This window comes from Chiloscyllium plagiosum, unplaced genomic scaffold (assembly GCF_037043375.1).
Source record: "Chiloscyllium plagiosum isolate Xiang-an unplaced genomic scaffold, Cpla_swu_hap1 HiC_scaffold_21, whole genome shotgun sequence".
In the NCBI taxonomy this organism is placed as follows: domain Eukaryota; kingdom Metazoa; phylum Chordata; class Chondrichthyes; order Orectolobiformes; family Hemiscylliidae; genus Chiloscyllium; species Chiloscyllium plagiosum.
This window is the reverse complement of record NW_028270159.1, coordinates 28,188,263-28,201,057: the sequence shown is the minus strand read 5'-3', so window position 1 is coordinate 28,201,057 and position 12,795 is coordinate 28,188,263. Positions and strand designations below refer to the sequence as shown.

At 39.2% G+C, this 12,795-nt stretch overlaps 1 protein-coding gene across 7 annotated transcripts in view; it reads right to left on the bottom strand.

Moving 5' to 3' along the window:
• strbp (spermatid perinuclear RNA binding protein) overlaps positions 1-12,795 on the bottom strand; it is a 181,569-nt gene that overhangs the window by 54,075 nt on the left and 114,699 nt on the right. For all 7 annotated transcript variants that reach the window (XM_087998444.1, XM_087998443.1, XM_087998442.1 and 4 more), the window contains 5 exons: positions 10,820-10,914; positions 10,315-10,410; positions 9,862-9,973; positions 9,393-9,490; positions 2,678-2,792 (listed from right to left, as the gene is read on the bottom strand). In XM_087998444.1, the coding sequence (XP_087854570.1) occupies positions 2,678-2,792; positions 9,393-9,490; positions 9,862-9,973; positions 10,315-10,410; positions 10,820-10,914 (516 nt within the window). The remainder of the gene's footprint in view (positions 1-2,677; positions 2,793-9,392; positions 9,491-9,861; positions 9,974-10,314; positions 10,411-10,819; positions 10,915-12,795) is intronic.

The window sequence follows — 12,795 nt, the reverse complement described above, 5'->3', positions numbered from 1 at the left end:
AGCTGTGAAATGCACCAACACATACATCAGATCTTGCCTCAAAAGCGGGTTCAACCTCAGTTGGGAGATTTCATTGGGTACAGAACAATCCAGATATTAGATTAGATTAGATTACTTACAGTGTGGAAACAGGCCCTTCGGCCCAACAAGTCCATACCGACCCTCCGCAGAGCAACCCATCCAGACGCATTCCCCTACATTCACCCCGTCACACTACGGGCAATTTAGCATGGCCAATTCACCTAACCTGCACATTTTTGGACTGTGGGAGAAAACCGGAGCACCCAGAGGAAACCCACGCAGACATAGGGAGAATGTGGAAACTCCACACATTGCCTGAGGCGGGAATTGAACTCGGGTCTCTGGTGCTGTGAGGCAGCAGTGCTAACCGCTGTGCCACCCACATATAAGAGGTTGCAGAGCAGTCACTTGCTCTGTGCAGCTAGAAAGCAAAGTCAGCACAAGGAAGCTGAAATGGTTGTTTACTTAGTACGAGATAGTTGGGATCATTCAGATAATTAGATGTTAAGGTGTAACCTGGACAATTTCAGTGGGATGAAATCACAGAAGAGATTGAACAGCTGTTAAGGGAGCAGTCATTGGGGCAGTCTCAGTTGCCATCCTGTTGCCTGAAAATTTCTTGTAGACAAAGAAGCAAGACGGCCTTCAAGCTGAGTTGGAGCTGTTCTTAAAGGAAAACCAGTAGCCACGATATAAGCTGAGGTATCTTGCAAGGAAAACAGTGTTTGAAGGATTTTTTCTTTAATGACTCAGTGATCACTAACATCCGGGAGGACTGCTTATTGTTGTACTGGTCATTTTGTGGTAACCAGTTTGCCTGTTAATTATATTTGCCACATGTTAATTCTGGATGTTAGCACAGATGTACATAATATTTACAATTTGAAGTGGTGACTTTTGTATAGGTGAAAAACATTTTATTACTTACAAATCATGGAATCTTGAAGTGTTAAACTTTTACTGAGTAACTAAGATTTCTAATTAGAATTCTAACCAAATCACAATCTTATAAAATGCACTAAAGAGATGCAACAAGAGATACCTGACATTGGTACATGAGAGGAACTTGCTGCAATTTTACCGCATGGGCAGTGCCTCAACCAACAAACTGCAACTCAAGTCCAAAATTGACTGTATAGACTGTTGCAGAGAATTGACAAAAGCAATTGCAGAGAGAACGAGCACTGTTTCCTTGGCAACTCTAATCCATTCTTTCTAAAGGAAGTTGATCCAGGATAGGTCTGATGACTCAATTCATGAGGCCTAGCAGATGTCTTCCTTGTTTTGAGGTTCTGACAATGACAACAACAACTGTTCTTAAGTGATAAACATTTGTCTCCACAAATCAGTTGTCTAAATTTTGGTTGACTGCTTACTGCAAGTTTCATCAGCCTAATGCCATACATTGAGGTGGTGCTGAGGACCTGTCTCTACAGAGCCATAAATCTGCTCGAAAGAAGTGAATGCAGTCTTTGTAATTTAACTATGTAATCAACATTTCTTTTAGTCCCTGATTTAAGTCAGTAGTTTTATCAAGTGAAACTTTCAGTTTTATTCAAATTATTCATTCAAATTCATAATGAATGGAGCGGAGACCAATACTTTTAACATCTAGCGGTCATTAAATATTCCAGCCACAGCAAGGAAGTAGAAAGGCAAGTAACATGTTAGCCATTCTTAAAAGTGGACTTGAGTACAAGGATAAGGAAGTCAGGCGATAAGCAAACAGAACAAAGACAGTACCTCATCTAGAGCATGGTGCAAACTTTGGTCTCAATTTTCAAACAAGGATATGGTTCCCCAGGAGATGGTCCAACAAAGATTCACTGAGTTTTGTTTTTGAATGAGAGGGCTGTCATATGTTCAGTGGCCGAATAAATTGAGCTTAAATTTTCTGTAGTTTTTATGAAATATGATCTCCAGGCATCAAGTAATCATGATATTAAGCAGGGTAAGCTGCCAATCACCTTACGTATTCTCAAATAGTAAATGAGAAGTAAAATATGCTTAATGTTTCAGTTAATTAGCATTTTATATGAAGCAAAATAATGGTTATAAACATAGGATTGAGGTAGAAATTGGTATATCTAACCCGAAATGTCATTTAATTTATCTCAGAGGAAATGGTATTCCATAAATATAAAATTAACCTTGTACAGTCAATGAGGCCAGTAAGCTGTAATCAGAAGTTTAGTATGCCGTTAAAAACCCAGCTACACCTCATTCCACAAGTTGCAACCCTTTCAAGGTTTGTTCTCATGAGATAAAAGTATCAACAGTCAGGTTGTCAGCTGAGTAATTCTTTCTTGAAAGAACTGTGTGGAAACTTCAACAGACACTCCATTCCTGCAAACAAGTGTAGAATCAATCAAAGCAGTGCAGTAGTAATGTCCTACCTCCAAACAGGAGGCCCAGGTTCAAGACCCAAGTGCTCCACAGGTGCATAATAGCATTTATGAACAGGTTGGTTAGAAAATATAGAACCAATTACTACAACTCTGGTTTTCCCATTTAATTGCATATCTGCAGACTTAAGAAATTAACTTTGGAGGGGCAATGACAGTTAATGCTGACAGTTTTCTATTATTACTACTTGTCAAAAAAAAACAGATCAGTGTGTCAAACTACATCTTGCAAAAAATGAACTTCTGCTCACCATCTCGCTCATTCACAGATCTGGACCATTTTTGAATGGAGGTTCTTGTTGATGGAAGTGGGTCCATCTCCAATACTTTGTAGATTTGACCAAAGGCCATGAGTCTAAGAGCATGCTGCAAGCACAACATTTACAAATAAATTAGTTACAATTTCATAGTTTTATGCAGGATTTTAGATTGGTTTGTGTTAGCTAACATAGAAGAGCTTCACAAAATGGCTTAGCAATTTACCCAGGGAATAAAGTGAGCTATGCAGGCAAGGAACAATTCAGATTACTGGCCATGTGCAAAACATGCAACTGAGGTAGAATTGCAGTCATAATTGGTAGAAAAATTGCTTGGATTTTCATTTCTGATTTAATATTCAGTAACTTCTGCTGGAAGTACATTTGGACAAAGTGAGTATCAAGTTCAGCTTTACTGTCATTATATTTGAATAGCCTGTCAAAGTGGAGGAGTATGTCAAACAGACATCATACTACACAGGGACACAATCTATTAACGACATCTTCAAAGGAAGAATTAATGTCTCCTGATAACTAAATTGCATGAACTTTCCCAAGATTCTCCACACAGAATGCTTCCAATCACACTCAGGCTACCAAGAATGTTTAGAAACAACACTAAGTTTAATTCATACCATTGCCTGGCTATTTTTTTAAACGCCCAGTCCCTTTTTTGCTTTCAAGAGTCCAATGGCAACTCAAATCCAGGCAAGTTTCATCAGGTTATTTTCTTGTTAGGGAATTTTACAGTCCCAACAAGTTAGAGGAAAAGAAGAAATGATTTTAAGTTTAATACTAAAATACACAAGGAGGAAAGGCCTGGAAGCACATGTTGACAAACTTAGACAAGGAGGGGCAGAGAGAGGCGTGTGTGTACATATGTACATATACATTTTCCAATATTTACATACAATGAGATAATCTGGTCAGGTTTTATCATGCCTAGTCCACAGAACAGAATGTACAGCAAAGAAATATGCCACTGGCCCAAAGATTCATGCAGGGTATTACATTCCATATAAGCCACTCTCTATCACTGTTCATCTAAGCCTATTAACATATACTTCTCCTCCTTCCTTGGTGTCAGATGATGGCTCAATGGTTAGCACTGCTGCCTCACAGTGCGAGGAACCTGGGTTCAATTCAAACATTAGGCTGTGTGGAGTTAGAACATTCTCCCCACGTCTGCATGGGTTTCCACCATGTGCTCTGGTTTCCTCCCACAGTCCAAAGATGTGCAGGTTAGGTGGATTTGTCATGCTAAATTACCCATACTGTTCAAGGACAATAATCCAAGGTAATAACCCCTGGATTACTACCTGAGCCATGAGCTAATTGGCACAGGGTCAATAAGATTAAGCAAGTAAATGAGTGGCTCAAAGATTAGTGTGGGAGAAATAGGTTTGAATTCATGGGACATTGGCACCAGTACTGGGGAAGAAGGGCCATGTTCCGATGGGATGGTCTTCACCTGAAGTGTGTTGGTACCAGAGAAATGCACTACTTGGGCTGTAGAAAGGGCTTTAAACTAAATCGGGGTGGGGGTGGTTCAGTTATAGGGGAAATTAGAAAACCCATCATAAAGGAGGAGGTAGGAGTGCAGATTAGTGATGTGGCGGATGATTACCAGACAAAGGGGAGGGACAAAACAGGTGAATATCTTTACGCATCAAGGAATTATAGTTGAGAAATGTAACATTGGAACAAATTTAAAAGCTTTATAATAAATGCACAAAGCATTCGAAACAAAAGTAATGAGTTAATAGTGCAAATAGGAACAAGAGTACAATTTGGTAGCGATTACTGAGATATGGTTACAGGGAGACCAAGTCTGGGAACTGAATACCCAGGGGTACTCAGCATTTCGGAAAGATAGACTGAAAAGAAAAGGATATGATGTGGCCTTGCTGGTGAAGGAAAGAATCAATGCTTTAACTCGAAATGACATAAGCACAGGAGATCAAGACATAGAATCAGTCTGGGTAGAAATAAGAAATAGCAAAGAGAAATAGTATTTGGTCAGAGTAATCTATACAGCAGTTCTGGGGCACAGAATAAGCCAGGAAATATTAGAGACTTGCAAGAAAGGTACAGCAATAATCATGGACGATTTTAACATGCACGTAGATTGGAAGAATCAAAGTTTGTGGGAAGATTTGTAGCTCGGGTGCTCGTTGCTGTGGTTCTGTTCGCCAAGCAGGAAGTTTTTGTTGCAAACGTTTCGTCCCGTCTAGGTGACATCCTCAGTGCTTGGAAGCCTCCTGTGAAGCGCTTCTGTCGTGTTTCCTCCGGCATTTATAGTGGCCTGTCCCTGCCGCTTCCGGTTGTCAGTTTCAGCTGTCTGCTGTAGTGGCCGGTATATTGGGTCCAGGTCTATGTGTTTGTTGATCGAGTTTGTGGATGAGTGCCATGCTTCTAGGAATTCCCTGGCTGTTCTTTGTTTGGCTTGCCCTATAATGGTAGTGTTGTCCCAGTCAAATTCATGTTGCTTGTCGTCTGCGTGTGTGGCTACTAGGGACAGCTGGTCGTGTCGTTTCGTGGCTAGTTGATGTTCGTGGATGCGGATCGTGGAAAGGTGTCTTCCTGTTTGTCCTATATATTGTTTTGTTCAGTCCTTGCATGGGATTTTGTACACTACATTAGTTTTGCTCATGCTGGGTATCGGGTCCTTCGTTTTGGTGAGTTGTTATCTGAGAGTGGCTGTTGGTTTGTGTGCTGTTCTAAGTCCTAGTGGTCGCAGTAGTCTGCCTGTCATTTCAGAGATGTTCTTGATGTATGGTAGTGTGGCTAGTCCTTTGGGTTGCGGTATGTCCTCGTTCTGTTGTCTTTCCCTTAGGCATCTGTTGATGAAATTGCGAGGATATCCGTTTTTTGCGAATACCTTGTATAGGTGTTCCTCTTCCTCTTTTTGCAGTTCTGGTGTGCTGCAGTGTGTTGTGGCCCTTTTGAATAGTGTCTTGATGCAACTTCGTTTGTGTGTATTGGGGTGTTTGCTTTCATAGTTCAGGACTTGGTCTGTGTGTGTGGCTTTCCTGTGTACCTTAGTGGTGAATTCTCCGTTTGGTGTTCTCTGTACCCTCACGTCTAGGAATGGGAGTTGGTTGTCCTTTTCTTCCTCTCTCGTGAATCGGATTCCTGTGAGTGTGGAGTTGATGATCCGGTGTGTATTCTCTATTTCCGTGTTTTTAATGATTACAAAGGTGTCATCAACATATCTGACCCAGAGTTTGGGTTGAATTTGTGGTAAGAGTGTTTGTTCTAACCTTTGCATTACTGCTTCTGCTATGAGTCCCGAGATCGGTGAGCCCATGGGTGTTCCGTTGATTTGTTCGTATATCTGGTTGTTGAATGTGAAGTGTGTTGTGAGGCACAAGTCCAGTAGTTTAAGTATGCCGTCTTTGTTGATGGGTTCAACGTCCTGTTGTCTGTTATGTCTGTTCAGCAGGTTAGCTATTGTTTCTCTGGCTAGGGCTTTGTCAATAGACGTGAACAGTGCCGTTACATCGAATGAGACCATGGTTTCTTCCTTGTCTATGTGTATATTTCTGATGATGTCCAAGAATTCCTGTGTTGATTGTATAGAGTGTCTGGATCCGCTGATCAAGTGTTTCAGTTTCTGCTGTAGTTCTTTAGCCAGTTTGTGTGATGGTGTCCCTGGTAGTGATACTATGGGTCTGAGTGGGATGTCTGGTTTGTGCACTTTAGGTAGTCCATAGAATCTGGGGGTGTTGTTGCTTTCAGGTTTCATTCTTTGTAGGTCCGGCCTGGTTATCTGTCCGTTTTTTTGTAGGTTTCTCAGTGAGTTGTTTATCCTATTGGTGAGCTGTGGGGTGGGGTCAAACTCCCTCTTTTGGTAGGTGTTGGTATCTGCAAGTAGTTGTTGTGCTTTTTGGATGTACTCTGCTTTGTCCAGGATGACCGTCATTCTGCCTTTGTCTGCTGGTAGTATGATTATGTTCTTATCTTAACAAAGAACAGCCAGGGAATTCCTAGAAGCATGGCACTCATCCACAAACTCGATCAACAAACACATAGACCTGGACCCAATATACCGGCCACTACAGCGGACAGCTGAAACTGACAACCGGAAGCGGCAGGGACAGGCCACTATAAATGCCGGAGGAAACACAGGAGCGCTTCACAGGAGGCTTCCAAGCACTGAGGATGTCACCTAGACAGGGGACGAAACGTTTGCAGCCCTGGAAGAATCAAATTGTCAAGGGTAGCCTGGAGGCAGAGTTCATTGAATGTAAGAAATTGATGAAGGTGCAGCACTCCAAAAGTTAAAAAAAAGACATCCATGGCTAAATAAAGAGGTCAAGGACAGTACAATGTCAAAAACTAAGGTTCACCATATTGTAAAGGCCAGTGACAGGCTGGAAGATTGGGAACTTTCAAACATAAACAAAGGGATGCTTAAAAATTTACAAAAAGAGCTACTGTAAATTATAAAAAGAAAACCAGCACAAAATATCAAAAAGGATAGCAAAAGGGAAGAGAGTCGCTCATGTGAATGTTGGTAGAATATTGGAAGATGAAACCAAAGAGTCAGTAGTGGGGAGCACTAAGATGGCAGAGATGCTGAATCAATACTTTGCCTCAGTTTTCATAGTGGAAGACAGTAATACCACTCCTGTTGGAAAAGGCAAGTCAGAACAATAGATAAAGTAGAATTTAAAACAAACAACATCGATAGGGAAAAGGTACTGCGCAAACTATTAGGATTAAGGTCAGACAACTCCCCCGGGCCTGATGGCCGACATCCTTGGTCATTGAAGGAAGTGGCTATGGAGATCATAGATCCATTGGTTGCAATATCCCAAAATTCCCTGGACAAGGGAAAGGTTCCAGTGGGTTGGAAAATGGCTAATATAATGCCCTTATTCAAAAACAGAGGGAGGCACAATGTGGGAAATTACAGGCCAGTTAATTTAACATCTACTGTTGGAAAGTGTTAGAATCAGTTATCAAGGAAGTAATATCAGGACATTTGGAAAGTCAAAATGCTATCTATCAGAGTCAGCATGGTTTTATGAACAGCAAATCATGCTTGACTAATTTGCTAAGTGTCTTTGAAGATGTAATAGGCAAAGTGGATAATGGGAATACTATAGATGTAATTTATCTGGACTTCCGGAAGGCGTTTCATAAGGTGGCGCACAAAAAGTTAATTCACAAGGTTTGATCAAATGGAATTAAGGGTAATTTATTAATCTAGACAGATGACTGACTGATGGACAGAAGACAGAGTCGGAACAAATATTGTTTTTCTGAACGCCACAGTGTTTGGTCATTGGACCCAGATATTTACAATCTACATTAACCGACTTGGATGCAGGGATAGAAGACGCAGACGACATGAAAATGGGCAGGACAAAAATTCAATGAGGAAATAAAAACCTTACAAGTGGATATAGATAGGTTAGGAAATGGGCTAAAACATGGCAAATGGAGTTTAATGTGAATAAGTGCGAGGTCATGCATTTGGGTCAAAAGAATGGTAAGGCGATCTATTATCCTAATGGGAAGAGCCTTCGGCATGCTCCAGTGAAGAGGGGCCTCTGCATACTCATTCATGAGCCACAGAAAACTAGCATGCAGGTACAGCAGCTAATAAAAAAAGCAAATGGAATGCTGGCTTTTATATTTAAAGGAATAGAATACAAAGGTAAGGAAGTATTGTTGCAACTATACAAGGTATTGGTGAGACCGCACCTGGAGTATTGTGCAGTTTTGGCCCCCTTATTTGAGAAAAAAGATGTAGTGGCATGAGAGGCAGTTCAGAGGAGGTTTACGAGATTGATTCCAGAGATGAGAGATTTGTTGTATGGAGAGAGATTGAATGGTTTAGGCCTTTACTCTCTGGAATTTAGAAGAATGAGGGGAGATCAAATTAATGATGATAAAAGGTGTGGATAAAATAGACATGGAGCAACTGCTTCCTCTTGTTGACTATTCTAGGACAAGAGGTCATTGTTTTAAATTTGCTACCCTTTATCCTAAAACTAAGTTGAGGGGAAACTACTTCGTCCAAAGGGTTATGAACCTGTGGAATTTGCTACCCCAAAGTGCAGTGGATGCTGGGACAGTGAGTAAATTTAAGGAGGAGTTACAGATTTTTAATTAGTAATGGATTGAAGGGATATCGAGAGAAGGCAGGAAAATGGGGGTGAGGAGCATATCAGCCATGATCAAATGTTGGAGCAGACTCAATAGGCCGAATGGCCTAATTCTGCTCCTATTCCTTAAGGACTTATGGACGTGCAGGCTAGGTGGGTTAGCCACATATGAAATGCGGGTTGCAGGTACGGGAATGGTTCTGGGAGGGAAGGTCTTTGGAGTGGCAATATGGACTTGATTGGCTGGATGGCCCACTTCTATGATTCCCATCTTATTTACTTATCCAGTTAAATCCTTTCATTTAAAGTAAAAGCTTTCATAATTATCACCTTCCACACGTTCTCAACTGGCCATTAACAAGATATAAAGATATGTAACCACTAAATTCGTGAATATATTTTCTTCTGCATTAAGTTTACATAACTATTTACAAACAATTATTGTTTACAGGTATAGGTGGTCTGAATGCACCCATTTTCAAAAACAAGCCAAAGTTTCATAATGGGAAGAGGATTTCTTATGATTTACTACAATTCTATTTCACCAAGTGAAAATTTTCAATAGTCATGATCCTAATTATCAAACATACCTGGGCACTATGAGTAATGTTGTCCATTTCCTGAGGAGTCATTGAGATTAACACATCAGTTAGATCTTTTTCACAAGGATCATGTAATCCTGGACCACCTGCATAGAAAATAAACTAAGAATTAACATTTCAAGCAGCAGACATGTAGTAGGATAAGTTCTCTATGTCAACGTACAACACTTAGTAACTGCTTAGCTCATAACCATTCTAATAAGCTGAACATATTTTCATTTGAAATTTATAAAGAATAAATGTTAAATCTTATGCACTTTAGCTGATTTTAAAATCAATTCTGTCCCAGTATTTGGCAGTGACTACTAATTCGGAAAGCTTCATACAAAAACCGAACACCACACATTATCTAGCTTATTAAAATTAAACAGAACTTTTGGAAAAAAAAATGTCAAAATACCAAATTTTAATATGAGCAATTCTAATACATTTCTTAATTGTGAATTGAGAATCTTACCAGGTAGGAGAATCCCTGATGCCAAGCACTCCATTACACGTCTCAAGGCTTCACCAGCCCCTAATGGTCTATTACTAGTACCTATGGCTTTTTCACAAATAAGTTCAAGGGGCTAAATACAATAAGGAACAAGAGATCAGTCACAAATGGTAACACATAATGGAGATTTTGTTTTCACAAAATTACATCCATTTCAAATGGATGAAAGATTTTCAAGATTATTTCCAAATAAATACAATCCCAAATTCTTAGTTCAAATTCACCTGGTCAGTGCCAAGAGATAAACTTAATTACAATTTCACCAAGATAAATCCCTCAAAAGCTTGCATGAATTTAAAATTATATTTGATGTATCAAACTACTACATTTAATTAAATCCAGAGTGTTATTCCAAAATGTCATTGTATTTGGGCCATTTTGTTTGACAAGTGCACAGCCTATATGTAAACTTACCCAGCCTTTCAATGGTCCCCATGTGGGCACTCTGTTGCATAAATCACGTAGAATACGAATCACAATTACACATGACTTTAATCCATTTGCCCTTGCCTAAAACATACAGAATTGTTGTGATATCATGTGATATGATGTAATTATCATTGGCTTTGCAGATGCAAATTACATAGTACCTTGGTACTTCTCAGTGACTTAGAAAATTAAATTAAATTATCATGCAAACAAAAATGAAAATTTACAGAGAACAAACTCCATCTCTAGAATGATCGACTTCAAATACAAGCAAAAAGGATAAATGTTTAACAATTGCTTTTGTAGCCTCATGATAACTAGCAAAAATAAACTACCTATTGTAGTACACCGACTGAGCTTAAACTGTGCGCAGAGTACCAAAGCTACAAAGAGCAAATGAATAGCATCAAATGTTTCAAAATAACAAATCATTTTAACATTAAAACCTCATAAGGCTACAATAACAATAAGGTAAGAACAAGTAGCCAACCTGAAACCATTTGGCATGTCGCAGAGACGCCAAGGCGTTTAGGCATTTCTGCCTGTCCAATAAGTCCGGTGGATCTTTCATCGCAAAATTTTCTACTGGTGAATGGAATAAGAAGACAGATACAGTTTGACCAAGGGGTTTCTGTCATTCAGTACTAGGGAGTGGCAGCATCCTAGGCAAACAAGGCTCCCAGAAATTTTAATGGTTTAATAGTGCATTGTGGTTACTACAACAGCCATTTACAGTAACGTGAACATGTGAGACAGAAGCAAAAGGCATTCATTCGGGATACGAATCAATGGCATATCAACTGCAGAGTATATGATTCTGAGTCTTATTTAAAATGCAGAACACAACAGATTATACCACACAGCAGATACTTTTGTTGACTGTTAGACAGGCCTCCTTAATTTCTGGTTTCTTGGGTAGCTCTATATTAAAATAGTGAATAGGAGAGAAAACATGACCTACTCCCAAATTTTTGAATTCTTCAACTTGGATTTCCCTTAACAATAATTTCAACTTATGATCAAAATGAAGAGCTTACACTATCAAAGTAATGTAAAAATAGTTTTGCAATTCTCTCTTATTGCTGCAACACAACATCAACATTTCAGACCCAGGGAACCAGAAATTAGCTACGTACGGCCTTATCATTTTAATGCCTTATGCAAGTGCAACTTGTGGAAGTTCTTGTCTTCTGAAAAGTTCTCACCAAAACTGTCAGTTGGCTTTAGATTCTGATGGAAGTAAACTACCCATAGAGACTTGCAACAGAGGTATTAAAATGTAACAGAAACTCAATCTGGCAGTTAACCCCTACCGAAATTTAAAGAGGCATATAATAATTTCAAATATTTTCAAACAGTTGGAGTTTTCTGCCTTTTAAAGGAACAAAAACATCTGCTATAAAGTACAATATTTCTTACACAAGGGGTACAAAGATAAACTGCTGTAGATGGGTGGTTAATAGTCTAAAACATTGGATTAGACAGCATAAAGGATGACTGTCTGCAGGGGCAATTCAGTATCAAAACATATCAAATTGCAAAATCTCACTCACTTCTTCATCACTCAGTTATGTCCTTTCCCTCACTCTCCCCCTAAAAAAAAGATTACCAATTTGTTTCAAACTATAAATATAGCGTCAGTCCGTATTAATGTCCAAGGGCTATGGTTAATTTAAACAGTGCTCCCACTATTAAATTTTGTTTTTTTTTAAAAAGGTTCTTGCAATCCAGTTCATTGCACTGAAAACAGTTCTCCTATAAACTTGTATTGAAATACAACAATACATTCTTTTTGCAGTCAGTCATCTTTTACATGCAAGTTCTACAGAAAAAAAAGGTAAGGGCAAGGGACAAAGAGCAGGCAGTGAATGGGGTAGACTTGCACCAAAGTCCCTTTTAAAACACTCATGTATTCACTTCATGCCCTGTACAATTTTGAGTTTGAAATTAATGTAAACTTCCAAAATGCTAGTTTTACCATCAAATAAAGAAGTGTTCCATGGCTCATGATGACAGCAAAGTATATAACTCCCTGCAGAATAGATTCAGCATGTTTGGCAGAAAGCCATTCAGCAGGGAAAATTATGCCCACTGCCAATATAAAAGTTTTACTGACACCCAAACTACATTTCAAGCAGTATGAATCCAATAAACATCTCAAGAGGCTTTATATCTGTACTGCATGGCATCATGACTGACTCTATATTGGATTTAACAAAATGCTAAAATGTTAAAATCTTGGTGAAGAAGTTGAAGTAATGGTAATAGTTAATTCAAGAACTAAATCGAGAAAGTTTAACTCAAAATTCTTCCATTTTTGTTGCTGTCAATACATTAATTTCAAACCGATAATTGTAAGTCACATGGTCCGTAGATGTCAACAACTTGCTTATCTCAACTTTTCAAATTATGCAACAGCACAAGCGACTTCAAGATTTCCCCCAACCTAGAGAGCAGGGCATGAAT